This window comes from Protobothrops mucrosquamatus, unplaced genomic scaffold (genome assembly GCF_001527695.2).
Source record: "Protobothrops mucrosquamatus isolate PMUCROS unplaced genomic scaffold, P.Mucros_1.0 scaffold1456, whole genome shotgun sequence".
In the NCBI taxonomy this organism is placed as follows: domain Eukaryota; kingdom Metazoa; phylum Chordata; class Lepidosauria; order Squamata; family Viperidae; genus Protobothrops; species Protobothrops mucrosquamatus.
Genome location: NW_015387634.1, coordinates 199,795 through 226,695, shown reverse-complemented (window position 1 = coordinate 226,695; position 26,901 = coordinate 199,795). Strand labels below are relative to the sequence as shown.

At 34.6% G+C, this 26,901-nt stretch overlaps 1 protein-coding gene across 2 annotated transcripts in view; it reads left to right on the top strand.

The window, feature by feature from the left end:
- Nucleotides 1-25,315, top strand: part of LOC107292945 (desmocollin-2) — a 33,798-nt gene extending 8,483 nt beyond the window's left edge. The window contains exons 3-17 of one of the 2 annotated variants that reach the window (XM_015822077.1): nt 988-1,190; nt 1,843-1,953; nt 3,339-3,494; nt 5,175-5,319; nt 6,537-6,712; nt 8,414-8,548; nt 9,718-9,903; nt 10,972-11,231; nt 12,109-12,248; nt 15,477-15,689; nt 15,785-16,027; nt 18,410-18,537; nt 20,013-20,294; nt 20,855-20,900; nt 20,984-21,107. In XM_015822077.1, the coding sequence (XP_015677563.1) occupies nt 988-1,190; nt 1,843-1,953; nt 3,339-3,494; nt 5,175-5,319; nt 6,537-6,712; nt 8,414-8,548; nt 9,718-9,903; nt 10,972-11,231; nt 12,109-12,248; nt 15,477-15,689; nt 15,785-16,027; nt 18,410-18,537; nt 20,013-20,294; nt 20,855-20,890 (2,414 nt within the window). In that variant the 3' untranslated portion in view covers nt 20,891-20,900; nt 20,984-21,107. Of the gene's footprint in view, nt 1-987; nt 1,191-1,842; nt 1,954-3,338; nt 3,495-5,174; nt 5,320-6,536; nt 6,713-8,413; nt 8,549-9,717; nt 9,904-10,971; nt 11,232-12,108; nt 12,249-15,476; nt 15,690-15,784; nt 16,028-18,409; nt 18,538-20,012; nt 20,295-20,854; nt 20,901-20,983 lie in introns of both variants that reach the window. The other variant, XM_015822076.1, reaches the window with a different exon arrangement.
- The last annotated feature ends 1,586 nt before the right edge of the window (nt 25,316-26,901 follow it).

The window sequence follows — 26,901 nt, the reverse complement described above, 5'->3', positions numbered from 1 at the left end:
AACAGCAAGTTTCTTAAATATAATAATTCAAATCTAATATCTGTGGTTATTTTTGTCCTCCTCCTCATCCCAATAATTTTTCTTCAAGTAAGCCATACTGTATTCAAAAGAGAATTTTCCTAATTAAAGAGTATTAGAATATTAAATGTGCTTATTGAAGAGTGAGTCTTGCACACACAGCAAGGTTTTAGATTTTAAATTTAAAAATACACTAATGAGCAGACCAAATGTCAGCTTGGGAGAAAGTGTACTAAAATTACATTTTTTAACTGAAATAAATGGAACTAGCTATTTATTTTCTTCCTTCTATATTGGCATACATTTGGATTACCAACAACCATTTTCTTTTCTTTTCTTTTTTTCTTTTTTCTTTGCTTTATTTTCAATTTATTTGCTGCACTCAGTGTCTCAACAATGTCTAACCAGGTGATATGAATTTAAGATTTATTATTTATTTAAGCCAAGCTAAATAGGTGAACATAAACATTTAAAACTGGATTCCTTTAAGTTGCTTCCTTTTATGTCTGTCTGTTTGTTTATCTCTGGACAAATGTTTTATGTTTATGATATGATTTCCAATCCCATCTTCCTACCCTTTTCAAGGTCTGAGTGCCAATACATTTAAAATATAAAAGCCAGAGTTGTACAGATTGCTGATTGTATTGTATGATATCATATTATTGGAATGTTATGCATTCCTAAGTGTTTTTTCTTTCTTGCTTGAAATTTTACCTGGTTTCATGTAAAAGATTGAAATTTTATCTGGTTTCATTTAAAAAATTGAAATCTTGTGACATTTGGCCAGTTTATTTAATTTTGTATTTTCAAATATATTTTCTATGGGGATTATAGCAGAGTTTTGCTATTCTCCAATTTATCTAATGCACTTACGTATACAGTGTAAAATTTTAAGGCTATCTACATGTATCTTTATGTGGGTGATATTGGGAACAATTCTTTATGACTTTACTTTTGTCTTTTTATTAGTAAATCTGAATGGGTATCTTAGAACTCCTCACCTGATCAGTACAAGTGACCCTGATTTTATAGTTCTGGAAGATGGTTCTATATTTACATCAAATGCAGTTTCTTTGTCTTCTGGAAAGAAAACATTCACCATTTTGCTCAAGAACTTGCAAAATAATAAGCAAAAGCAAATCCATGTCAACTTGCTGTCACATCCCCCAAAGGTAAGTGGCCTATAACTAGTGTTATGAAAAGTTAATTGACTGTAACTGATTATAAGAAAATCCTGATTTTTTTGCTACTCTATCTTTATTCATATATAAATCAACTCTTCCAAACCTGGTAATTTCTAGATTAATCAATCAACATAACCAGTCCCTGGAGGGCATGGATCATAATGTGGAAATTTGAAACAGTCAAAATGCTTGACATCAGAACTTCTAGGAATTTTGACTAATAAAATGCAGTAAGAACAAAAAAACCTTCGCTTGTCTATAGACATGAGGTTCCTTCTCGGATCTTGGTAATGTGTGAATGTTAAATGTATAATGTATTTAAAAGCACATTAAATAAAGAATAATAATAGAGAGACAAGACTATGTGGCTTCTTCTGACAGCCTTGCAGTTCCTAAAAGATGTCATTAGCATATATAGTTCTAACAGAAGCTTGTAGTACCCCTTTTGCTATAGATGAAAGATAAATTTTTAGTTTATCCTGTTAGCATTGTGTCAAAGAAAGAATGATGCTAATAAAGACATTCCATGAAAAAAGGTATATTTGGGCCACTGAAAAATATAAGAAAGGAAGTCAGCTGAAAATACTAGAATAAATTATATATTTTAGAAATATATTATTTGTATATTTTTTGAACTTAGACACACAAAACAGGAGAGAAAGTTCTTAGACGCAGTAAACGAAGATGGGCTCCTGTACCAACCACTATAATGGAAAATTCACTGGGACCTTTCCCAATGCAAATTCAGCAGGTAAGTTAATAAGTTTCCTTTTCCTATTTTAAGTAGTAATATGTATTATTAGCAACTTGTATGCAATACAATTAGTCTCATGTGTAGTCACTTACACAAATATTAGTAATACTTGCTCATCTTGCTCAAATGGCAAATTACATAAAAAAGTTGTACAGACTGTTGCCTGATATGACTTACTCACTTTGTTATTCAAATTGTTTCAAAGTTAACCACATATGATACAAAACTAGTTTTTAATTACCTTTTTTATTTTGATACCACCTTTATAGAAGAATGATGTATCCAAACTCTGTAGGGAAAGAATAAAATTACAGATTACTATTTCCATTTAAAATTTGGTAAATAAAGAAATTCCACTTTTGAGGAAACATGCATTTCCCCCCCAAGAATTATGACTCCTTTTTCCATGTATCCTAGTTAAGTAAACATTAGTATATATTTGACTCACATTTTATGAGTTGAAGCTACCAATAGACTTCATCTCTTTGTTCAAACACTGAGATTGAACAGCAAAATAATATAAATTGTTTTTGCAGTTTTGAATGTGATTAGTTGCTATAAGTGTAGTGTCTACTGAGATTTCTAAGAGCTTATGTAAGAGATTGATTATTAGATTATTTTCCTAATGCTGATGTGTGGTAAACATCTACTCTGACATAGCTCTCAAACACAGTAAAGGAAAGTTGAGCAGCAAAACTAGTTTGCTTATAAACCTTCCAAATAGCAAATGTATATCAATGTTTAATTTATAATATATATAAATTGCTTATAAAATTGTATATAAAATTGCTTATATTAAGCTATTGGTGTTTAATATAATATTGATAAAAATGGCTAAGTACATTTAATTATTTTATAATATGAAAAAGTTTATACTAAAATCTATATTATTTTTATTATAAGTACTGAAAAGGGGAAAAAAGGAATAGAAAAAAATTACTTTATATGGAAAAATAGGAAAATTATAGGTATTTTATCTCTAACTATCCCCTTCTCTATACACCAACTATTTGCAATGTATATAAATATTTTAAATTTCCTTAAAACCCATATTAAGTGTTTCTATTTACCTTCTTAGTGTACATCAAAGCAAACAGTATATAATTAATACATGTATCCATAATGTATCCCTTTAGATTCTAAATTCCAACTCCTATCCACTTTAACTGCTATCTGAAGCAATGAGAAACAGGGTATTATAATCCAGCAACCTCTGAGGACTATGTTATTATCTTTGGCATATACATTGAATAATTGTTAAATATTTAGATATTTTCTAAGGACGAGAGGGTGTAGGATATGATTATATATGACAGATATGACTTCTGTTGTAGGATATGATTATATTTTTATTTCACCCCATCTTTTTTTTTTCTTTATAGCTATCTTCTGATTCAGCTCAAAACTACAACATTACCTATTCCATTAGTGGTCCTGGTGTGGATCAGCCACCTTTGAATTATTTTTACATTGAAAAAGAAACAGGAAATCTCTTTGTTACTTGCCCAATAGATCGGGAGGAGTATGCAGAATTTCAGGTAAGATTCATACTTTTGTCATTTTCTAAACTATAGGTTTGTCCTCAGTTTATGACAGTAATTGGGACTAGTTAATTGATGTGGTTATGAAGTGCAATATCATGTGGCACATCACTTAACTATGGCAATTCCAATAGCAGTGCTGGTGGCTATTGTTAAGTGCATCACAATGGGTATTTAAGCAAGAATGTCACATGGTTACCAATTACGATTTCCCCATTTATCCTGCAAAAAAAGGTCACAGTAACTGCTGGATGCTCCAATTTCATAATTACAAGCTGAGCACCTGGATCACGATCACATGATTGTGCGGACACCACGAAAGTTGGAATGCTGAGGAGTGGTCTTAAGTACTACTTGTTCAAGTTGCTAATAATTAGAAGAAAATCAAAATTTAGATTTTATGAAATTCAGAAAAGCAGTTTCATCTCTTGGAGATCCATAAAATTAATCTTACTAGTACATTTCAAAAAGGACTTGGCTGCTAAGCTATTATTACTTCTCCACCCTTATTGCACTTGCTGATTGCCATTCAGCAGCTCTGATTAAGATCCCTTGATCTCTGTTGGGAAGGGAGGGCCCTTGGGAATATCTGTTGGGCCACTGTAAGAATTATTCAGGCTACCTGATGTATAGCATCATTCAAATATGCTCTGACATGATTCAGCTAGTGACTCTTGAGGAAGTAGATAGGGTTCTCTGTGCTGTCAGCTGAGGTGCCAGTGTTTTGAATCAGAGTTCTTGCATCATAAAAGTGATCAGGGAGGTGACGTGCATTTGGTCCAAGCTGAGGTGTCTGCCTCCTTGACGGGGTGGTATCTCCTCCCTTGAAAAAAATGGTGTTACATGTCCTCTTTAAGAAGCTGTCCTTGGATTCAGTGGCTCTCAATAACTACCATCCGAACTCCAGCCTTCTAATTCTGGGGAAGGTTGTTGAGAAAGTGGTTGTCCTTAAGTTGATGAGTACTCTGGAAGAAGCAGATTATACCTATTTCAGTGAGGTTTCAGGCTGGGATTTAATAATGAGACAGATTTGGTTGCATTGTAGATGTCCTCTGGCAGAGCCAAGATGGGGATGGTACATGTGTGTCTGTGCTTCTTGATCTCTCAGTGACTTTTGTTATCACTGGCATTATGTTCTTCTGAGCTGACTTCATGACTTGGTGATGGGGGCAAAGTGTTATGATGGTTCTCTTCCTTTCTGGATAATTTGATCTGACAAGGTTGGTGCACTCTGGAGTCCTTCAATGAAAATATGCCATTTAAGCTATGCCAGATGTGCCTCTTCTCTGTCATAGAGTCTGCACTCTGGAATGAAGCCCCCCCCCCTTGCCCCAAAATCTGAATGCTTCATACCCTATTGATGTTTCATAACGTGGTGAAGACCTAGCTTTTCACCCAGGCTTTTGGCTAGAATGGTTGAAGTCCCTTCTTAGCAATCTGCAATGGTGTCATTATTGCACACTTTTGTTATCTTTTGTTTCTTTGTCTTTCTTATTGTATGGCTTTAGTTCGTGAACTGTCCAGAGTTACTGGAAGTCTGATGGCATACAAATTAAATATGTAAATCAATAAATACTAATGTGCAAGGAATGTAACATTGTGTTAATTGTTAAAATAGATTAGCAAAAAAAATCAACTCTGCATAGATAGCAAATTAAAATAGTTTCTTTTTTACAGATAATTTGCTATGCAAAGACATTAGATGGCTACACACCAGAGATTCCACTTGTACATTTAATCCGAATTGAGGATGATAATGATAATCCCCCAATTTTTAATCCTGATACAGTTACTTTCAGTATTTTAGAGAATAGCAGATCTGGTAAGCATATACATAATTGAAAACATTTTAGTTTTATATTTTAACAATTTAATCCCTCCTTGGGACTGCAGTTCAATGGATAAGATTCAGCCATTAAAAGAGTGAATACCATATTTCCCCAAAAGTAAGACCTGCCCAAAAATAAGCCCAAGCTTGATTTTTGAGGATGGACCTAATATAATCCCTACCTCAAAAATAAGCCCTAGTTCTGGGGCGAGGCGCACGCCTAAAAATCAAGCTAGGGTGGGGGTGGAGGGTTGGAGCTTACCATTGCAGCCAGGCCTCCTTTGGATTGACATTTGCCTCGCCGGCCCACTTCTTCTGTGGCTGAAAGAGCAGCTTCATTCTGCAGCTGAGAATGGAGCTCCGGCCTGCATTTTGCAGTCAGAGACCTTTTTGGAAGGTCTCTGAAGCTGAGAACTGTGCCTTCCAGAAAGGCCTCTGACTGCAAAATGCAGGCTGGAGCTCCATACTCAACTGCAGATTGATGCTGCTCCTTCAGCCACAGAAGTGGGCCGGCGAGGCAAATGTCAATCCAAGGGAGGCCTGGCTGCAATGGTAAGCTCCAACCCCCAACCCCACCCTAGCTTGATTTTATAAATATTAAAGATAGTGGATTCTTCCTGGAGGGAGCGTGGGAAATGTTTTCGGTTTAGTGCTGCTGCTTTGGTTTAAATCTGAGTGATAGCACGTTTTCTACAAAGATGTGATTCATTCTACAAAACTTTCTCTTTGTTTTGCAGTTTTCTACTTAGAAAATGAAGGTTTGTTTCGAGCATGGCATTTTAATGTGAAGAGTGAAATCAAACTTATTAATTTGCTGAATATTTTAATTTTTTTATTTTTAAGCATCCACTGTAATATTATAGTGAAATTGACAGTCAGAAATGGATATAACCTGAATAAACACTTTCCACAAAATTCTTTTAGTGGTTTTAAATTTAAGTTGTTGACAAAAAAAATGACCAATTTCATTCAGTATGATAAATCACAGCTTTAGTGAAACAAACAAGGATGGATTGTAGAAATACGTATGAGAAATTGTAAAAATTTGTATGGAAAGAGGGCAACTTAAAGGCAACTGGAAATGTCTTTATTGCATTAATTTAAGTATTGTTTGATATGTAGCACACATACAATACTATTTGGAAGCTAGTTCTCTAATAATAGTGCAAGAAGCATATTATAGTAGACCACTGCATTTTTTTTTCATGCAGGAACCTTCATTGGGCGGATGACTGCAACAGACAGAGATGAACCCGGCACTCTGCACACTAAACTGAAATACAGAATTGTGGGACAGACTCCTGCTTCATTTCGGGGTGGCTTTTTATTTACTGTACATGCAGATTCTGGTGATATTTCTTTGCATACCCCATCCTTGGATAGAGAGGTATTTTTTTTTCCTGAAACCTAATGTTGTTCTTTACCTTTGCAACTTTCAGGGACAACTGTTAAAGAGTGTTTGGAACCTAGAATCCTGCTGTTAAATTATAGAACTGAACTGGTTTTAAGGAATGTACAGTTTCTTTGTAACAAACATTTTATTGATCATGGAGCCAATTTGAACAACAAAATTCTTGAGCATGCTGCAGGTTTGATTGATGATGCTAACAAAATTGGATTCATGTCTTTTATCTTAACTTGACTGAAAGATGGTGGATAAAATATTCATATATGAAGGGAGGACTTCCGGTTTGCCGACGTGGCCGCCATGGACGTCTGGAAGGCGAGCTCCGTCTTCCGTGTCCAGTTTCGCATCACTGGGGGACCCTGGAAAGAGTCGAAAGTCGCCCTGTAGGGTTGACCAGAAAGGAGGGGATCCCCGCTTGATCACGGAAGGGCGGTAGCCCTTCTGCTTGATCCGGGTTAGCGTTAAATTTAAACAATGGGAAACTAAAAATTGGGAAAAACTAATCAGGACGTTGATTGTTGAAAAAGATTGAGTGTTAAAACAACTAAGATATGTATAAAATATTCATATATGAAGTACAGTCAAGGGCACATGCAAATTCTCTGGGCTGCACTTTCAAAAAGACTATGGGAAGCAATGGAAGCTTGGAAATGGATTGGTAAGTCAGTTGCTAGCCAGGAACATAGAACTGGAAGAAGAAATGCCCAGTAGAAAGTGGTTTGAGGAAGAAGATTGTAATTAGCCATATTGAGAGCTTACACTTTTCAGATAATTACAGTGTTAAAAGAGGACCTTTCCTTCTCTGTGTTGTAAGACTATTCATTCCACAGAGTGAATAGAAGAAGAACATGCCAATTAATAATACATTGGTACAAGCTTTTTTTTTCTTTTTCTGCCATACTACTCATTTAGTCAGATGTATTTTAAATAGATTTCTGGATCACAGAAATTGTCAGCAGTATATAATTGGCAGTGCAACAATATATACAAATTATTGCAGCCTTCCTCAACTTGACTTCTTCTACCTGGTTTGCTAAGATTTACCAGGACTGACACAATGTTAAAAATCTGCATGTTGGACTCAACATACTTGTCTGTAACCATCTGTGAATTTTAAAATCTATGAAAGACTGCTTCTCCTTGTGTAGGATTTACAAGCAGCAGCCAACCTTCCACAAAATCTCAATTATACGGAACAATGGCAACCTGAAAAAGATGAACATGGAAGAAATATGGGGGGTGGGGTTGGCAGGAAACTAGAAAAAGCACTTGCTAGTATTTTGGAAAATATAGAAACTGTAGTACTTTGTCTTTCTTTCATAGAACATGAAGAAGAAAAAGCAAATATTTCTTCTTCCACTTTTTCTGCACATACAGGACAGATGTATCAGTCAGGGACAAGTTCTTCATTAGGGAAGTGAATTTATGGAACTCTGCATCATTGACCTGAAAAAAGTATTTAATTTATATAATAAGTTTCTATAAATTATTTATATAACTTTATATAATTATTTTAAATGTATAATATTTATATAATTTATATGTTATAAAATTATAATATAACTTTAATAGTCATATTTTAAAAAATCCTCATGTTTCATTTCTCTGTGAAATAAATGAAATTTATTTCATTTTAAAGAATGAATAAACAATACTGATGTCTACAATTCTCTCTTTCAGAAAATAGATAGATACACGGTATTACTGGAAGCAAGAGATATGGGAGGTCAGAGTTTTGGTTTATGCAACACTGGAACAGTTATAATTGAAGTTGGTGATACAAACGATCATGCGCCGATGTGCGAACATGGTGTGGTATGTCTGACATTTTCAAGCTAATTTTGTTTTACTTTTGTCATTATCTGTTTTCAATTTTTATTGCGTGTGTGTGTGTATGTCTGTGTATATATGTGTGTGTATATATATGTATGTATGTATGTATGTGTATGTATGTATGTATATATGTATGTATATGTATATGTATACATATATATGGATATATATATTAATTATGAGTCTAAACCCTGCATGTTTTAATCTATTCCTGTACGATTATTCTAGTATAGAGAGTAAATAGAATAGCTTTGAAGAAGAGGGGATATCCATTACCAAAGAGATGTGAAGGAAAACATACATTATGTCTGGCACATATAGAAAGCATACTGTATGCAAATATCTCAGACAGATATCTCCCTAATTTTCACAAATTGGGGGGGAAAGCATAGCCAGACTTGCAATTTTATGTCAGATTTATGAAGCCAAGAAATTAGTTCCCTAGAGGAGTAAAAACTAGTTTAGATTGGCTGTGATAACATGATCTTGCAAATCTGGTGTGTTCTCTCTCCCTTCTCTTTTGTATCAATGGGAATGTATTCTCTATACCTAATAAGGGGATAGTGGAGCAGTGTTGTTCCATTGTGCTTTTTGTTTCCTAATTCCCTTCTACCGCTAATTTATTTTTGCCCCAAGCTACAAGTTAGCCTTTATTAAACCATGATTTCTGTCCTCCTCTTGGTTGCAGAGAAAACAAATGACCTCCCCCACAACCACTTCCATGTTTAGTTTGGAATGGCTTAATCTACAAATAATATATAACAAAACTAAAATTTGAGAACAGTAATAGAGCTAACTAAAGGAAGAGGAGAGTGTAGGAAATATTGGGGAGGGTTTGATTCTTGTCGATCACCTGGAAAAGTCTCTACAGGTTTTTTTTTGTTTTTGCAAGATTTCAGTAGTAATTTGCTCTGGTATTCTTCCTAGGTCTTAGAAAGAGTGCATGGTCCTGGGTCACCCACCTGGCTTTGTGCCTATGGCAGGACCAGAATTCATAGTGTTTTGATTTAGATATAGTCTGTATAATTATGTAAAAAACAAATAGGGTGTTCTATACCAATGCTATCTGGGATTATTGCATCTTGGAATAATAACATTGTTTTAAATTTTGCACAATGAAGTTAAATCTATGAACATTTTGCTTATTTCAGTATGAAGTATTTATACCTGAAAACACAGTGAATGCAGAAGTCACGAAAATTGTTGTGATAGACAAAGATGTACGGGGAACTCCAGCCTGGCATGCTACTTTCAATATTATAAAGGGAAATGAAGATGGTTCTTTTAAAATTGAAACAAACCGGGATTCAAACACTGGTACCTTATGTATTAAAAAGGTAATAAGGAAGAGGATTATGCAAAATGTTACAGGGTATATTTCCACTTTCATTTAGAGTTGTATTAGGAGTTGCAGTCCTATTTTCCAGTATTGAAGGTGGCAGTGATACTTTAACACTGCTAACTCTGTACTTGTATAGTTTTCCCTAAAAGTTACAATTGCAATAATTTTTCAGCACTGAATTTTTCCAGATAATTGTGTTTGCTGTATTGACGACATAGTTTTCTCATTATTTTTATTATAAAGCTGATAGTTTTTATTTTGTAAACATTTGAATACACTCTGTTTTTCTTTATGCTATTCCAATTTCATGGCTGAGTGCTTTATACTAGATTTCCAATGCTATGGCTCTATCATTTTCATTACACAGAGCTATGCCCAAGAGGAAATAGGACCAGGTTTGCAGAAATAATAAGAAAACAAACCTGTACTTGCAATGGCGGCCATTTGACTGGAGAAAAGGAGTCTTAAATGGCCCCCTCTTTATGCTATCCTGTTTTGCTACTTGTTTTATCCCGAGTATTAAAGATACCCAACCTTCCTCTTATTCCTATAGACTTCTTGGGGCCAAATGAAAATATTTTTATTGATGAAATGTTCTTTTTATTATAAAACAATAAAAATGTGAGACACACAAAAAAGATAGAATCAGAAGCATTTAAGCTTTTTATTTAAACTCTCAGTGCCTCAGTGACTAGTGTGATAGTGTAAGAGTTATTTTGCATGGGCCTGATCCGAAAATTATTCATTAAAGTCAAATGAGATGAGGATACTTAAATAGTTAATGGCATTCTAAATTAGCACTGTTAGAGATTTTGTGTTGCCATTTTTTCTGAGTTTGTTGTATTAATGGAAGCATGGAAACGAACATTTTTTCTTCAACAGAATTTATAATCAGCAAAAAGAAAGGAGAAAGGTAGATTTGATTTTGCTTCCTGTCTTTCCAAAACCTCAAATTGTTGCTAAACAGGAAATTGTTTTTTTTTAATGTTGGTTTGTGCTTCATGATTATAACTTAGAATGGAATTTTACTAAATTGTAGCAAATCTTGCAATACATTTTCTAGGGTCTGGACTATGAAAAAACCAAGGAGAGAAGATTAGAAATTGTTGTGAATAATGAAGTACCTTACGTTTTGGCACCAAATTCAGGACCAATTTCTACAAGTACTTGTGTTGTTGTTGTTAAAGTACGAGATGTGGATGAAGGGCCTGAATTCAATCCTAAAATATATATTTTGGATATAAAAGAATGTTTGAAAGTTGGAACAGAGGTTGGCCAGTACACCGCAAGTGATCCAGAGACCGGAAATAGTGAAGACATACGGTATTGTACTTTGTTGCTTAATTCACTTTCTTGTCCTTTTTGTTATGGACGAATTTGGCTGTTATGGTATTATAGATATAGAGCAGAGACTGGCAAATTTCTGATGCAGCTGGAGGACTGGAAGGATTGTTGGAAAGCTTACAGGAAGTGGCAGAGGCAATTGGGTGTGTGTTAAGAGTGAAAATGGAAGTAGCAAACTTTGAAGAGACCAACTGCTTCCATTTTCATCCTTCAAATCTTCTAACAGCCTTCCATGATCCAAAATTCAGCTTGGGATGGGGGAGGGGGATTGAAAGAAAGTTTAAAAGTTAAAAGAGGAGAATTTTCCTTCCAGAGCAGGATGATGGAGGTTAGTGGTATCAAAATGGTAGGCATGATTGGATGATTGAAACCTTGACTCCCCACGTTATTAAAAAAACACCCCCAGAAATTTGGCTTTTGGTTGCACAAATATGGTATGTGGGGATTAGGGTGCCCTTAAAATCCTGAATTAAAAACCTCATTTTCAGATAAGGATGTTATTCCATCTTCATCCTACTGGTGAGATTATCTATATGTGCACTTCTTTTGCTATTGGCATATAGCTTCTTTACAGATCTGGAAGTCTTATTTTCCTATTAAGATATTTCCCAATTTAGGAAAACTGTTGTTCTGCTTCATGAATATTTGAGACTAATTTATGAAAAAAATTCAAAATAATTATTTTTCTGTCTATGTTACCCTTTACTATAAAAGTGTATTCCTGAATAAGATGTTTTGTGGAACTGATGTAACGATACATTTGCACTAGCCTATTTTGCAAACAGTTTAAAGATATCTAAGATACTATGAATACCATTTCATATGTTTGTTTCTAATGTGTTTTTTCCCCTTGCAGTTACAGAATAATAAAGGACCCATGTAACTGGATCGCCATTAATAATGAAGGTCAGATCAGCATCGCTAAAATGTTAGACAGAGATGTACCAGATTTACCATCACATCAATGTAATGTAACAGTTGCTGCAACAGACCGAAGTGAGTAGAAATGCCACAAATCTTATATGCTTTAAGTCATTTTCTGCTATATATTTATTACGATTTCCTATGAAAGATCCTCCCTTAAAGAAATGACAGGAGTATTAATGAGATTGAAACATAAAAATAAAGCAGCATGTAAATTTCAAATATATTGGATATACAAATAGTCCTTACAAACTATAATTGGGGCTTGCAACTCCATCACTAAGTGATATGGTTAAGTGGAATGTCACATGACTGTGCTGGACTTATGTCAGTTCCACCACAGTTTTTAAGGTCATTAAGTGCAACATTCCATGAGTGCAACTTGCAACTTCCTGACAGCTAAGCCATCATTGCTTGTCAAAAGCCATCTGTGATCGTTGCAATGGTGGTCGTGTGACTGCAGAACGCTATAACCACCATAAATGCATGCTGATTGCAAAGCACCTAAATTGTAATCATGTGACCATGGGAACACTGCTATGACTGCAAGTTCGAGGACCAGCCATAAACTTACTTTATCAGCATTGTTGTAACTTCAGTTAGCTGCTGAATGAGGCAGTTGGTAAATGAGGACTACCTGTATTTATTACTAGGCTTTATTTTTTTGAAAAAAACTGATGAAAATATTTTTACTTTAGCAGTATTTACATTCATTACTCCAGAGTCTGTTTTTAAATATGTTTAAAAAGATGAATTTGAACAGACAATATAGTGAAATGAGTTTTTTAAGAGATTATTTCAAAATTACTCTCCCTGCCTGGATTGAATCTATTTGTTCCATTATTAATGGAATGCTGCTTTTTTTTTTTTTTTGGTTTTTTCTCAATTCTACTTATTTCCTGCTTTATATCAGGATCATTATAAACATACTCTTGCTTAATGAGTAGAACAACCTGATTGCAAATAATTTCTCTGAGTTTTTTCCCCAATCTGTTGTTTATTTATCTGATTTGCTTAACTATGGTTAAATCAGGAACTCACCACTTCTTCTTTACTAATATAGGCCAAGCCCATTCAGGAAGCTTTCAGCATTATTTATTAATTGATAGCATTATGTTTCTAGTGACCAGAATATGCACCCATGATCTCTTCTTTGTTTTAGGAGTTGTGCTTGTTTGGATATAGGAAGGCTGTAATCCAGATGTATACATAATGTTACGTTTCTTGCTTTATTTATGCACTGGTACTAGAAAGGGGAACACTTTGGGAGAAATCCTTCATAATATGTTACCACACTATTCTTTACTATTAAGTAAGAATCCCAACACTGCAGCTGAATTAATGTATTTTCTTTTGTGTTAAATCTTTTTGAAGCCGTGATTTAACATGGCTAGTGCTAACTGAATTTGGAGATTCATATTTTTAAGAATTTGTATTGTACCCTCTTAGCAGACATCACTGTGCACTAAATAGCTTTTAAAAGCTCAAATATTCATATGTGTCCTTTTAAAGCTCATTTAATTCATATGCATATAATTTACTCATCTTGCAAAAATTGACAAAACGCATCAAGTTATTAATCTAATCAATTTTCTTTTTCTTGTAGAATCATAAAAATCAAGTTTGCTATCTAATTATTGTTTTAAGAAATGATGGTTTTCTTTCAGCACTGTAAGAACCAATAAGAACATTTGCAGTATTTCTCTGTTACTAACAATGTCTAGATATTGATATGCCTAATCCTAAACAAATGCACTCTTCCAAATAATCAATAACATGATCTGTTATTACTTCTACCATTCTTAAATGCCAAGTGTGTTGTACTTTTTGAATATTGACACATGTTCTTACCTTTCTTAATCAAAGATACTAATTTTCTCTCATTTTGCACTTAGTCACACTTTCAACTCAAAATTTAGGCTGTTGAAGTGAAAGTGAAAAGGATTTAATACAACAGTGGCACCAGTTTTTTCTTTAACCACCAAAGTTCTCTTATCACTATATACTTACACCAGCTACTATCATCTGGCATTCTCAGTCCAGGTAGTCTTTGACAGTATAGGTAATTATGATCGCAATTGAGGCCAGAATTTGTGTTGTTAAGCAAGGTGGCTGCTAAGTGAGTTGCACCAAATGTTATGACCTTTTTGCCATGATTGCCAGTGGTGGCAGTATTTCAGGCTAATTCTGCTGACTGCCGACTGCCAGCAGTTCGGCGGTTCAATTCTTACCGGATCAAGGTTGATTCAGCCTTCTATCCTTCCGAGGTCAGTAAAATGAGGACCCAGATTGTTAAGTGAATCACTGCAGTTTTTAAGTGAATCATGTCATTAAGTGAATCTAGCTTCCCCTGTTGACTTTGCTTGTTGGAAGCTGGTTGACAAGATTGCAAATGGTGATCGCATGATCCTGGGATATTGCAGTTATTGTAAATACATGCCGATTGTCCAGCATGTGTTCATGCAACTGTGGAGATGCTGTGATAATCATAAGTGTGAGGACCGGTTGTAAGTTGTTTTTTTCAGTGCCATTGTAACTTCAAACTTCAAATAAATGTTTGTAAGTTGAGGACTATCTGTACAACGATTCCTAAAAAAAAGAGAATCTGCCTTTAGTGTAAAAATGCACAGCAAAGATCTAAGTTCCATGGTTATAATTGAAATAAGCCCAAACAATTTTTAAAGTTGTCATGTTCATAGTATTCCTATTTGTTTATTATTTATTTTTTGTCATATGTACATGGCTGCCCAGTTCACAAACAAGTGTCTTTGTGCAGTGTATAGCAAAGTTAAAAGCAATATATAGAAAATGATCATTAATGTTATTTTGGAAAAACTTTAAAATTATAAAGGGCACAAAATATTGGACAATTAAGCAGGTGTTAATTTACTTGGGTTTTGGAGGAGCTACATACAGCCATTGTGTTAATGCCTTTGTAAATGTCACCCTGTTTACATGATATAGTATATGGCCTTCTCTTCAGATTCCCAGTCTTCCATGTGAAAAAGAGAATCATGGTCTTTCTTATATTGCAAAGGAAGGCAATTATATATTTTTAAATTGATTGTAAAAGTAATATCTTTCCTAATGCTAGCGATTATATGCAAAATTGAAAAGTCAACCTGAAATGCCTTGTGAAATTTTTAAACGTGGTATTCATTCCTGGAAGCAGCTTTTCCTTTATTTAAACTTGTACTTAACTCACAAGCTAATCATGGTTAGATTTGGATTATAATTGAATAGGGGAGCCCAGGAATACAAGAGCTTCTAATCTATTTCTAAATTGCTTATATTTTTTAGGTGGCAAATCAGGCACTGGAACAATTGTAGTTAATCTACTAGATGAGAACGATAATTACCCAGTCATTGTTCAAAAAGAGTATATAATATGCAGAGACAGAAAACCAATTTGTCTTACTGCTGTGGATGCTGATATAGATCCTCACACAGTTCCCTTTACTTTTTCCATTCCTGAAAGAGACACTCCAAACTGGAGATTAACTGAAAATGATGGTAAGTGCTCATTTCTAAAATCTGTTTTTTTTACAATTGACCTAATAATACATTTGAAATAATATTCTCTCCTTTTTAATATTTTTTTTCTGCAGACAGATCAGTATATTTGGAACCATCAGATGCATTAAGCTTTGGCCAATACACAATTCCTATTAGAGTATCTGATAATGAAGGCAACTTTGGGGTTTCTGAAGTCAAAGTTACACTGTGTGATTGTATAGCTCCTAAAGATTGTATTTACCCACCAAAATCATTTGAACCACTTCTGAACCCAGATGTTACTCTTGGTATTTGGGCCATCCTTGCTATGATTTTGGGATCATTGCTGCTATTATGTAAGTTTACTTTTTCTTCATTTGACTATAAAACCGAGGTATTGAATTATGGAATGCTTTTGACATCTTAAGTTTGCAAATCAATATTAGCTGATTTATGTATAATTTATTTATAGATAAATTTGTCCATTGAAATATTTGAAGCAAGTAAAAAAAAAAATTCCAACTGTACTTCAATCTATTTAGATGCTCCAATATTGTACCCTGTTTTGCATGTCTCTAAGCGATGCTGTGATTTTCCTTTCGTAGCACCTGGAGGCTGTTAGGAGCTGGATGGGGAGCAATGGGTTGAAACTGAACCCTGGCAAGGTCGAGTGGCTTTGGGTTTGGGGTTCTTTGGTCCATGGAGAATTGCCACCTTTCCTCTTGAATGGGTTGGCACTGCCCCAAACAGATCCTGTGCATAATCTACGGGTTCTCCTGGACTCATGACTCCTACTTGAAGAGCAGGTGGCAGTCATGGCCAGGAGGGCCTTTGCACAACTGCTCGTTGTGCATCAGTTACGCCCTTTCCTGAACCAATAATCCCTACTCACAGTCACTCATACCCTAGTCACCTCCACCTTGTCTATTGCAACATGCTTCCCTTAAAAAGCATCCGTTGGCGCAAAATGCAGCAGCTTGCATGGTTTTGTGCAGATCTCTGTGTGCATATGTATCACCTCTCCTGTGGGAACTGCGTTGGTTGCCGATTTGCTTCCGGATGCAATTCAAGGTGCTGGTTGTCACCTTTAAAACCCCTCATGGCTTGGGACTAGGTTATCTGAGAGTCCATCTCTTGCCAATCACATCTACCTGACCCATTAGAGTGGGGAGGCAAGGAATGTTGCAGGTCCAATCTCCTAAGGCAGGCATGTCGAACTTGCGATGTCGCATGACATCACGTGACTTTTCGCGACTTTTTCCCCATTGCTGGCAATGGGGTGGGCGCGGTTTGGATGTGACGCATCCAGCCCGCGGGCCGGCAATTTGACATGCCTTCCCTAAGGAAATACATCTGGTGGGACCCAAAAGAAGGGCCTTCTCAATGGTGGCTCCCTCCCTCTGGAACATCATCCCTCTGGAAATTAGACTGTTCCCCACTCTCTTTCGGAAGGCCCCAAAGATGTGGTTCTGCCATCAGGTCTTGGGAGCCCTGAACAGGATGGAGCCCATTAAAGGGCTGGTATGAACGTGTGTTGTCTCCGGGATGGGGTGGGGGATAAGGGCTTATTGTTTTATTATTTTCATTTTTTATTATTTTTATTTCTTTTATATTGTGTTTTTGTCCTGTAAGCTGCCTTTAGTCGCCATGTGTGAGTAAGTGGCAATATAAATTTTATGAATGAATGAAGGTCAGTGTGATGTACGTAGATAGGGCTGTAGGGGAATCAAATGTGCTGTTTAAAAAGGCTGCTTTTATTGTATATGTATCCCAATCTTCTCCTTCTCTCATTCTTTACTTTACATCAACATATATAACACAACAGTTTACATATCTGTAAAATTAAAAAATAGTGGATTCATATTTAAACAGGCCAGAGATTGTATACATTGTTAATAACAGATTCACCGGTCTGCTGTACATCGCAGTTGAGCAATTTTCTTCTTAAAAAGCTTTAGAATTTCTTTTTCAGTCAATATAAGCCATTCACCTTATAGTACAGAAGCACTATAAATCAGGGCCAACTACTATTTATTTAAAATGCTACTGAATCTGGATTGACCATGAAGATAGATTTTCAGTTATCCCTGTTTTGAAGGTAGTTGAAACTAAATATAGTTATATAAGGCTACACATGGTCAAATTCCCAATGGTGATTGAGCTGAAGAAGTCCCCCACCCCCCTTTAAATCAACTTCAGGCATATTGTTAGACGGATGATTCCAAATTAGGAGGCTCTGTGGGCCAGCCAAATGTTAAAACAGTAAATTTTCTTACACATTGAATGCATAGGCAAGTTTCAGCCTGCACCTTTGCTCTACCTGTCTGCCAAGCTCTCGTATTTTGCTCCCATGCCTTGGAAAAGTGAGGGAAGGTGAGTCCTTTCATCCAATAGACCAACTCTTGTTCCAGGGTATGTAGACCATATTAACGTACAATTTTTTGAAGGAATGGCTCTCATAGTTTGAATGACAGGAAAACTACAAAACTGAGGAATGACAGGAAAACTGAGTAGTGGCAAATAATAGTTTAGTCTACTGGCTCTCCTCACTTTTAAAATTTTACATGATAATAGATAGCATGCAGCTTCTGAAAACTTAGAGAATTAGAGAGTTAAATGGCTGCATTAGAGAGATACAGAGGAGTTAACACTATCTTTGATGGATAGTGGATGTAATAAATACTACTAACAATTAAATGTGCTGCTATCTCATTACCACTGTTTTTGTCCTTCTCTAGTAATCCTGATCACGCTTTGTGGATGTTTTGGTGGTGCACCCATGGCTGGCACTAAGCATGTCCATGATGATTTGGCCAATCAGAATTTAATTATATCTAATACTGAAGCACCTGGAGAAGAAGTGATGGTAAGTCATATTATGATGCTTGGGAAGTACTTGTGCCTTTTCTGAAATTCTTATATTGCTGATTAATTTAGAGTTGATAGGATGGATACAGAAGTAGGAGGCTATTAAAACATGTGCTAAGTCTGTAACAAATAATATCATACTTACTTAAGTTATCCCTATTAATTACAGCACCAGGGGCTGCTCCTCTATCTGCCACAGTGAGCCGGAGTAAAGGGGTAGATTCGGTTGGGCACATTTTACAGCCCTACAACCTCTTCTTTCACCCTCCACCACCAGAGTAAGCAGGTTAATAATGAGGATTAAGTGTCTAGCAGATACTGGAAGCTGCTAAAACAAAAGAAGAAAATAATTATCTGATTGGAGTTAAAGCTAGAATTTTGTTATCTGACAGCTTGCAAGAGTAAATAGAGCCAGCTTGTCTAAGCAGCCTTGCTTCCAGGTGTTAAAAGAAAGATGCAAGTCAGTCACAGGGCAATATGGGAAAGGAGAAAGTGAAGAAGATACACTAAAAGAATAAAAAAATTTTAAGAAAACTATTTAAACTTCAGCTGCGTATAAATAGCCTTCCCAAATTCTGAATTCTATTTTAGGATAGAGAAATTTGCAATGGAAGAGAAATTTTAAACAGCCCCTTAAAAATAAAATAATAATAACAACAGTAACAACCACAACTTTTGTGATGCTTCTGATGCAATCTTGGGTTCTTCCTAAGGATCTTGGAGATTGGTGGCAATGACAGCTGTGATAATTCTCATTCCTTACACTGCCTGGAAGGGAAAGCCATAGCTTTATGGGTGGGATTCAACAAATATTTTGTAATATTCCCATTAATATTAGGCTTCTTTTTAAAAAGTTATTATGGCTTTAATTTGAAAAGCATATCTTTTAATCATTATGTTCTGAGTATTAATTAGATTCTTATATTGCATGGGAGTCTGCTATTTCATTATTTTAATGGCTCAGGAATAATAATACAAAGATGTTATTTTCTAAAGCATATACTGCCCTGTTTTAAATAGAATTGCCCATGTTGAGCAACGTTTTCAGTAATGGTTTTCTGATGCATATGGCATTGTGAAAAATCTATTTTCAGTTTCCACTGGATTATGATTTTTGAATCAAAATTAGTATTCTATCATGGGTTGTATGTGATGACTGCAAGTATCTACGCAGCCTGGTAGAAATGAGATGTAATTATTTAATCTAATATCACAGAGCTCTCCAGATTCTTTCTTACACAAGGGTGATGAACTTAAACCAATGACAGCTACTTGCAACTAACCAGCTTCAGGAATGCTTAATAAATTGTTCACATAGTAAATCTACATGTTGTAAGTGGAATATCTATTGGAAAATTTTGTATGTTTTGTTTCTATGGTTCTTCTAATATCTAAACCAGGTGTAAAATAAATATTCATCGCTTTCTCTTCAAACATTCTAAAGAAGAGCTTTGCCCTTTCCCCCCTTTTTAGGATCCGAATATACTTCCTGTGAAAACAGGAAACATAGTTACCTCTGATCACGGTGCTGCTTCTGGAATAAAAACAGGGGGACAGGAAAGTTTCGAAATGGTCAAAGGAGGACACCAGACCATGGATTCGGTTAGGGGAGGAGGTCAGCACACCTTGGAATCTGTCAAAGGAGCAGGCCATCATACTTTAGAATCTGGAAGGGGATATGGGCAGTCCATGATGGATACTTACAGATACAACTATTCAGAATGGCAGAATTTCACACACCCTCGTCTGACTGAGGTAAGGTTGCTAACCAATTTCTTCAGCATGTATCTTTAGAGTTAGACTTAACTGTCTACATCTGTGGGATGATACAGTCTGACAAATTATTTGCGATCTCACTGAATTCTCTATTGTTTATAGAATCTTCTTTTTAATTGCTTTCTTGTCTCTGGATTTAGGTGAAATATTTTTGCTTTTGTTTACGAATTACCATATTGTTTAGAAAGATTGTTTATTTGGACTTGGGATTTGTAATGTCTGTTTGCTTTGTTTTGTCCCCACTTGTCATATTATTTGTTCTTCTTTCTTTGACCCATTATAATAATTTTTAAAAATTTGCCCGTTACGCCTCTTTGAGTGCCCTCATTATAGAATAATAAATCAATAATAAATCTAAGCCAATATGATCCATCAGTATAGCATTAGTAATTTATATACAAATATTATTTAATTTTATTTGCAATTGCTTTAGAAATGCTAAGTTGTATATTTGTGATCAGTAGGAATCTGATTTTTTTTTGTTAAAGTCTTCATAGATTGAATGATATAGACCAATCATGTGCATTTTTTATATATAGGAACCCATTAGAGGACACACTCTGATTAAAAATTAAACATTAAAAGGTAAATCAATGAAATTTATTTTATGAGATATGTTTTGGTTAGTTTAAAGAAACAAATGACTTTTTTTTCTTTTTCCTGTGCAGAAAGTATATCTGTGTGGGCAAGATGAAGAGCATAAGCATTCCGATGACTATATTCTTTCATATAACTATGAAGGAAGAGGATCGCCAGCAGGCTCTGTAGGCTGCTGTACTGATCAGCAAGAAGAAGAGGCACTTGACTTTTTAGATCAGTTGGAACCAAAGTTTAGGACATTAGCAGAAACTTGCGTGAAGAGATAGATGACAGGGTGGAAAATCATCACTGCTTTTATGCAGAATAGCTATTTCGAAGCTTGAATACACCAGATTTATGTTTCTTGTTTTTCCTGTAACGGGTGTGGTTAGTCTAAAGTACAGTCTAACATTAGGCTTGTCAGGACTAAGGTTTCTGTATCTAAACTTCAGGTGCTGTGTTCTGTTTTGTTTTAGACTCTCTTTAGCTGTAACGTCAATTTGTAATTAACTTGCTTTCCAAATGCAACAGTTTTATTATTTTTTTGCATTTCATGGGGATTATTTGGGGATGCTATTCCCATAATTTTCAGGTTTCAACCACGATAACTAGGAATTCTGGGAGCTGCAGCCCTTCCACATCTAGACTATCCCCACTGGAGAAATTGACCGTAGGAAAGCCAGGTTCATTATTTCCTACTTTTAGAGATTTTGCCTTAAGCTAGCTATTTTTGCCTGGGTGTCAGCAAGCTTTCTTTAACTTAGCTAAATCTTTAGTTTTATAGGGAGAAATGACAAAGGATTGCAGTTATTAATTACTTGCATCTTATGAAAACAAAGATTCTTTTCTATTTTCAGATCAAGATACCATTTTTTTTCTGGAAGAACTTCCTTTCCATTCATATAACCTCTAGCTTTCCTGTGTTTTTCTCCTTAAAACCCAGTGTTTTTTGATCACTGAGCATAATTAGGCTTTATCATCCTTTTTTAGGATTTGGAGTGGGGATTGGCAAGGGTACTTTGGCAAAGGTTGGTTTTCCCCTGCTAATGCTTTCCTCCTTTTATGTGGATGTTGTTCTTTTGACTAATAAAGATCTTTTAACAAAGAAATTGCTTATATACCATGAAACGTCTCTCTTAAATAAATCTTTTTAATTAGAGAATACACGGAATGAAAAGCAGAAATGATTTAGTGTATACATTGATAATCTTAACAGTATAGCTAACATAAAGGGATGTACTTAATATCATTGCAGAATTAAGCACAGAACTGCAACTGCAACAATTTCCCCCAAGTGTTTAAATTAATTGCAAAGTTTTATTTGCCTTGTTGTTCACCTGACGAATACTTTCCTTTAGTGTAATTTTTAATCACATCATAAGCAGAGGTAAAACTTGCGAGTGGAAAAACTACTAATATCAGCACTCCATTTTCTTTTCTTTCATCAAAAGCAAAATACAGAGCCAGACTGGTTAAGGAACAATGTATGCTGACTCTTCATTTTATCTAATGAATCATGCTTTGCAATTTTTATGTGTGAACTAACATGATCCTTATTATTCTGGTGTAATATAGATTCATTATATTTGTACACCTATAGTTAGAGAATTGGAAAGATACATAGGGTGCTAGAAATCTATAATCATAAAAAATGACAAAAAGCATATAGTATTTGAAGGTACTTTTTTATAGACTGAAGGCTTTACCTTCACAGGTACAGCCTAAACATAGAGCTGAATCTAGTCTTCCTTAAACTAAATAATTGGAAAAATTATAACCTGTTTATTTAATTAATTTTGATTGAGGTGCTCTAAATATAATTGGGTCCAGATACATTTTTACAGATCTTTTAATAAGAGATAAATAAAAGTTCTGATAGTCTATATTTACTAGCAAACATAAGTAGTTTCAGAGAAAAGTGTTGTTGTTGCTATTGCTGTTGTTGCTAATAGTAGTTTGCATTGTATTCCTGATATGAACATTTAAGTGCATCAGTAGGAAATGACCAGGTCTTATATAATTGGATATAAAAGCATAAAACACTGTTATTTTTGATGCACTTAATATCTTAAATATTAAAAGAAACATCTCGGAAAAATAGGAAATAAATTATGGGTCAAGGTTTTATTAAACAACTTGATTCCAATTTCTGAAATTTAATAGTGTTATCTCACAGTCTGCCCCATACGTGACCACTTAATGTGACTAAGCCATGCTCAAAGTAGTGGAAGTAGTTAATAGTAGCTGCATTTTGCATTGGTTTTAATATGATAGACTTTACTAATTTTAGCTTACTCATATGTTTGTAAACTAAGGGCAAAACAAATATGATTGAGTAGAAGCAAGAAAAATGGACTGTATCAAGGCTTCATTCTTAATAAATTTTCCAGAGATAACAGAGAATGGGTTACTTTGTAAGTTTTGAGAAACTTTTTTAAAAAAACAACAAAACTATAGTTAGCTTAGTTATTTGCTCAACCTATTACATCATTTAAGCAAAAATTCTGGGTGGGAATTCTGTGAATTCTAATCCAGTATAACTGGAGGGTGCAGTATTGGGCACTATGTAGTACTCCATGTAAATTTTAACTGTTATGTGAGTATTGCCATTGAGGGCAGTTACGGTTTTCCATCTTCTGCCCCTTCCCCTTCCTCCCAGTTATATGACATTTATAATTTAAATGTATCCTCTTCATAGCTATTACAGAAAATAAAACCCTCCAGAATAATTTATGTTCTAAAGAATGCTACATTGTCTTAACATGGCAATTAGGTTTGAATTTATTCCTCCTTATCAAACTTTGTCAATGTTTGTGTCAGTTTATTGCAACTGAAGTCCAATTTTTGTCAGTTTATAAATTACGGTCATTGCAAAAGCCTATGGCTGTAATTAAGGGGGGAAAAAAGAAAATAATGTACTAAGTATGAAATATAAAATAGAAATTCATAATCAGACTCGGTATAAAGAAAATTGATAAGAACCCGTACAATTGGGACTGAGACATCTTCAGGTAAGCTTTCTTGGTCATAAAATTGGTTCATTTCTGAGCCCTGAAGTTGTAATATAGGGATAATACTTAGTATTGCACTATATTTGAGGTGCTTTGAATGTTCAGGCAAAGTTTTGTACATATATTATTATAGTTTCTGGTTTTTAAGTAGCTTAGATATGGGTTTTCTCTGCTTTCCTCCTGCTTTTTATACTTGCCTAGTACAGTACTAGCAAATATTTTAATTATGATATTAAGACTTCTTCATTACTATGGGGTGCAAAGATTAAAGTGTCTGTATTTTTTAAAATTAGGATGTTTTTAATCAGAGGTCAATAGCAGACAAACCTCTTTCTAAAAGACAGTTGTTGGTTGTTATCCAGATTTTTTCCCATACAGCAATGCTGAGAGATATGGATTAGGCTAGAGTGGGACATAAACTTCCTCCTCCTATGCATTTTTGGCAGATTAACTAATAAGGAAAATCTCCCTTAAAAGAATGTTAAAAGTTATGGTAGTCCTTAATTTCTCATTTGGGAAAAAATAAAGACTGAAATAATGCTTGTTTAAATCTTAGTATGTAAAGTTGATATTTTATGTATTAAATTACAAAAATAGAATAAAAAGTATCACAATTTACCAGCAAAGTATGTTCCAACTTAAAATGAGTTGTTGTTTTTTGCAACTCTGTTTCGAAGTAGTTGTTTAAACATACTGTATAATTTCATATCTTAAAAGCATTTTTACATGAACAATACAATGTCTTCTGTGTAAAAATAAAGATAACTTCTGTAAAACCTGCTTATTTTTTTATGTTCTAACTAATGTTCACTGGTAAGAATAGATGCAGTTTGAGGTTGTAGCTGGAGCTTATTTATTACTCAGGCTTTACCATTTTTCTGTCTACAATACAGAAAAATAATTAACAGTTAACATCCTTTTCAAGTGTTGCAAAGTTGTTCAGTTATATAATAACTCTGCTGCGCTTTGAATATCGTTGTCAATCAAAAGGCATTTAACAGAAAAGAAAATGCGGAAACAGTTTTTACATGTGAGTTGATGAGTGAAAAATCCAAGCAAAAGGCAGACTGCACAATGTAAATCTTTTCTAGAATTTTCTGATTGTGTGGATTTTATCAGCTTCAGTGATGGTAGATGGTAGATGGTAGGAATACAGCCAAATGGTTCTTAACTGTTGCAGGGTTTGATTCCTACACAGAAACATTTTTAAATTAGAATCTTCACCAATTACTGCATAGTAATTTCTGTCAATCTTATTTCATCCTTGATTTATCAAGGATTATATCTCAATATTGTATATCTATACTGTATTTGCATTTAGCCAATTTTATATAAAACGATACAGTAAAATCCATCTGCCTGTAAAAAAAAATTGTAATGCAAATCAGATTAAAAGCACAATGTACATTTTTACTAAGGTATTTTTCTAAGTTATTTTATTCCTGCCCTATTTCGTAGGAGTTTGATACACTATGCTTTGCAATATCACACTCTCCCAGGTCACTGAAAATCATTGTAGCTTTGACCTTTTTCTTTCAACGTATGTTGAATTAAGCACAATATATGTAAACAGATACCACTCAGATTAGCTAATTACTGTGATCTGATCAGTTCACATGCTGTTGCAGTTTTATCATCTTACACAGTTTCAGTTGATATGTCTAAATAAAACTAATGCTTTTGTCATTTTAATTATCCTAAAGGAAATACCAAAAAAAAAAAAAAAGAAGAATTCTGGGTGAATATATGAGCTGATATTTTGTTCATTCATTCATACAGATTTAAGGAGTTTTCATAACTTTGAGGAATCATTTTCCTGTTATAGTGCACCACGGTTATAAACATTGATTATTTTAAAAACTGAATTACTTTGGGATTTGTTTTTGAAAACGTAATCTCTTGCTTAGTGAAGAGCTAACCCCTTTATTTTACAAAACTAGTAAAATAGCTCTTCTGAGTATAGTCTTACATTAAAATGCTTCCTATAGGATCCATGAAGGAGGTTTAGAGTCCTTACAGTGTACTTTTGAGGGCCTGTATATGTATGTTTTTCGATGTGTTAATTGGGAAAAAACCAGACAAGCAGATCTGGGTCAATATGAGTGCAGTAAAATGGTTTGCTCACCAAGAACATATTGCTGGCAATTTAGTTACCTGAAATTAGTTAATCTCTTTGGCCAAAACGCAGTCTTCATCCTTGATTCTAAGAAAGGAGGTGACATCAAAAGATTTAATTGTTAGAAGTTTAGGTGACTTCCAAGGTCCCTTCCAACTTTATTATTATTATTATTGCAATAAATAATTTCAGGTTTTCCTTTGCTCTGCTTTTTTGTTTCATGTTTGTTTTCTCTTTCAGTCAGCAATATATATCTGATTGCTAGTTATAGGTGATTAAAAACAGGTTTTAAAATACTTTTGAACATGACTAAAACAGGCTTGGAAAGTGTATTAATGGGGTGATCTAAATTTATCTAGAAAAAAAGTACCCTACATAGAAATTACTAAAGCAGCATTTGTATTTTAAACACACTGGCTGAACATTGAACAAGAGAGCCAGTTTGGGGTAGTAGTTAAAACATCAGGCCAGAAGCTTGGAGACTGGATTCTAGTCCTGCCTTAGGCACAAAGAAAGCTGGAGGACCTTGGGCCAGTCACTTTCTCTCAGTCTTAGGGAGGAGGCAATGACAAACAACTTCTGAAAAACCTTGTCAAAAAAGCTGCAGGAACTTTCCTGGCAGTCTCTGAGAATTGGACACAATTGAATGGGGGGGAAAAAGTACATTTAAATAAATGTACTCAATATTTAGGACTTATCCTGATTAATTATTTTACTCTTGAACATAACTCTAGTATCATTCATGATTTCTGGACAAAAAAAAAAATCTACAGAGCAAATGGAAATACATATATGGATAAACATCCAGATACCCCCCCATAATTCATTGGTAACTCCATAATTTTTCCTACATTGTTTCACAAAGGAAAATCTAAGCAAA